Source organism: Tupaia chinensis, unplaced genomic scaffold (genome assembly GCF_000334495.1).
Source record: "Tupaia chinensis unplaced genomic scaffold, TupChi_1.0 Scaffold000288_2, whole genome shotgun sequence".
In the NCBI taxonomy this organism is placed as follows: Eukaryota; Metazoa; Chordata; class Mammalia; order Scandentia; family Tupaiidae; genus Tupaia; species Tupaia belangeri.
The window spans coordinates 3,174,324-3,175,327 of NW_006159773.1; the positions used below are offsets into that span (position 1 = coordinate 3,174,324).

At 65.9% G+C, this 1,004-nt stretch overlaps 1 protein-coding gene across 1 annotated transcript in view; it reads right to left on the reverse strand.

Annotated features, from left to right (window-relative positions):
• TCF24 (transcription factor 24) overlaps positions 1-939 on the reverse strand; it is a 10,662-nt gene extending 9,723 nt beyond the window's left edge. The window contains exons 1-2 of the mRNA XM_027772621.1: positions 692-939; positions 1-130 (exon numbers count right to left, since the gene is read on the reverse strand). The exon at positions 1-130 is cut by the window's left edge and continues 14 nt beyond it. Of these exons, the coding sequence (XP_027628422.1) occupies positions 1-107 (107 nt within the window). The 5' untranslated portion in view covers positions 108-130; positions 692-939. The remainder of the gene's footprint in view (positions 131-691) is intronic.
• Positions 940-1,004: the final 65 nt, after the last annotated feature.

The window sequence follows — 1,004 nt, forward strand, 5'->3', positions numbered from 1 at the left end:
GGCCCGGGCCCGGTACGCCCGGGGCTCGAGTCACTTGTGGAGGCTGCCAGGGGCGCGGGCTCGGCACTGGCGCTCAGGGGGTTGCAGGTGGGGCGACCGCGGTCCATGGCGGCTTCCCGCGCAGCACGCGCTGCAAAGGACCAAAGACCCGGTGAGGCCGGGGGACGGCTGTACTTACCCGAGAGCGCAGCTTCCTCGCTCTCCCCGCGCGCGGGTCCAGCTGCCAGACCTGGTTCCCGCGCGCTCTCAGGGACCAGCTCAGTTTCCCTGGGAATTCGGTCTAGGGAGTTTTCCCTCTCCGGCGTCTAGGGACAGTTGGGGATCTCAGGCTACCTGGGCTCCTTGGATGGATGAGGAGGAGCGCGGTGCCGACTCTACTTTTCACAGACAAATTAAGCGAAAGGACTTATCTACCCGGGAAGGAAGACCTGCGAAGCGCAGCTCCCTTTCGACGCTTGCTCGCGCTTTGGCGATTATCCGCCAGCCCCTTCCCAAAGGTGGTGCGAGTCATTCTCGCCGACCGCAAGGGAAGGTCCGGTCTAGCTATGGTCCCCAGTGGCACACCGGCCGCCGTCGGCTACCCCGGGAACGTCTGCAGGAGTGGGGAACCCCTAGCCTTACTTCGGACTCTGGCAACTGCTACCGCTCGGGGCCCGAGAACGCGAGGCCGGGTCCGACCGCGTCAACCCACCTTTTCTGAGCGTCCGTGCAGGACTCGGCTCCGCGGTGCGAGCTGGCGAGGGGCGTCGAGCCGGATCTGCGTGTCCAGGGCGGTGGCGCTCACTCCATCCTCGTTCAGCAGAAGCTTAAATCGACGGCTACTTCCAGAGCCTGACCGCGCCTTTTATACCGTCACCCAGTGGCCAGGCGAGCTTCGACCCACGAGGGAAGGTGGTGCGGAGGTCCGCGCCCACGCGAAGGTCTCCGCGCGGGACACAGCCTTGCAGACCCTCCCCTTTGGCAGCGGGAGAGTCATTAATCAAACGCGCGGGGCGGGGCGTCAG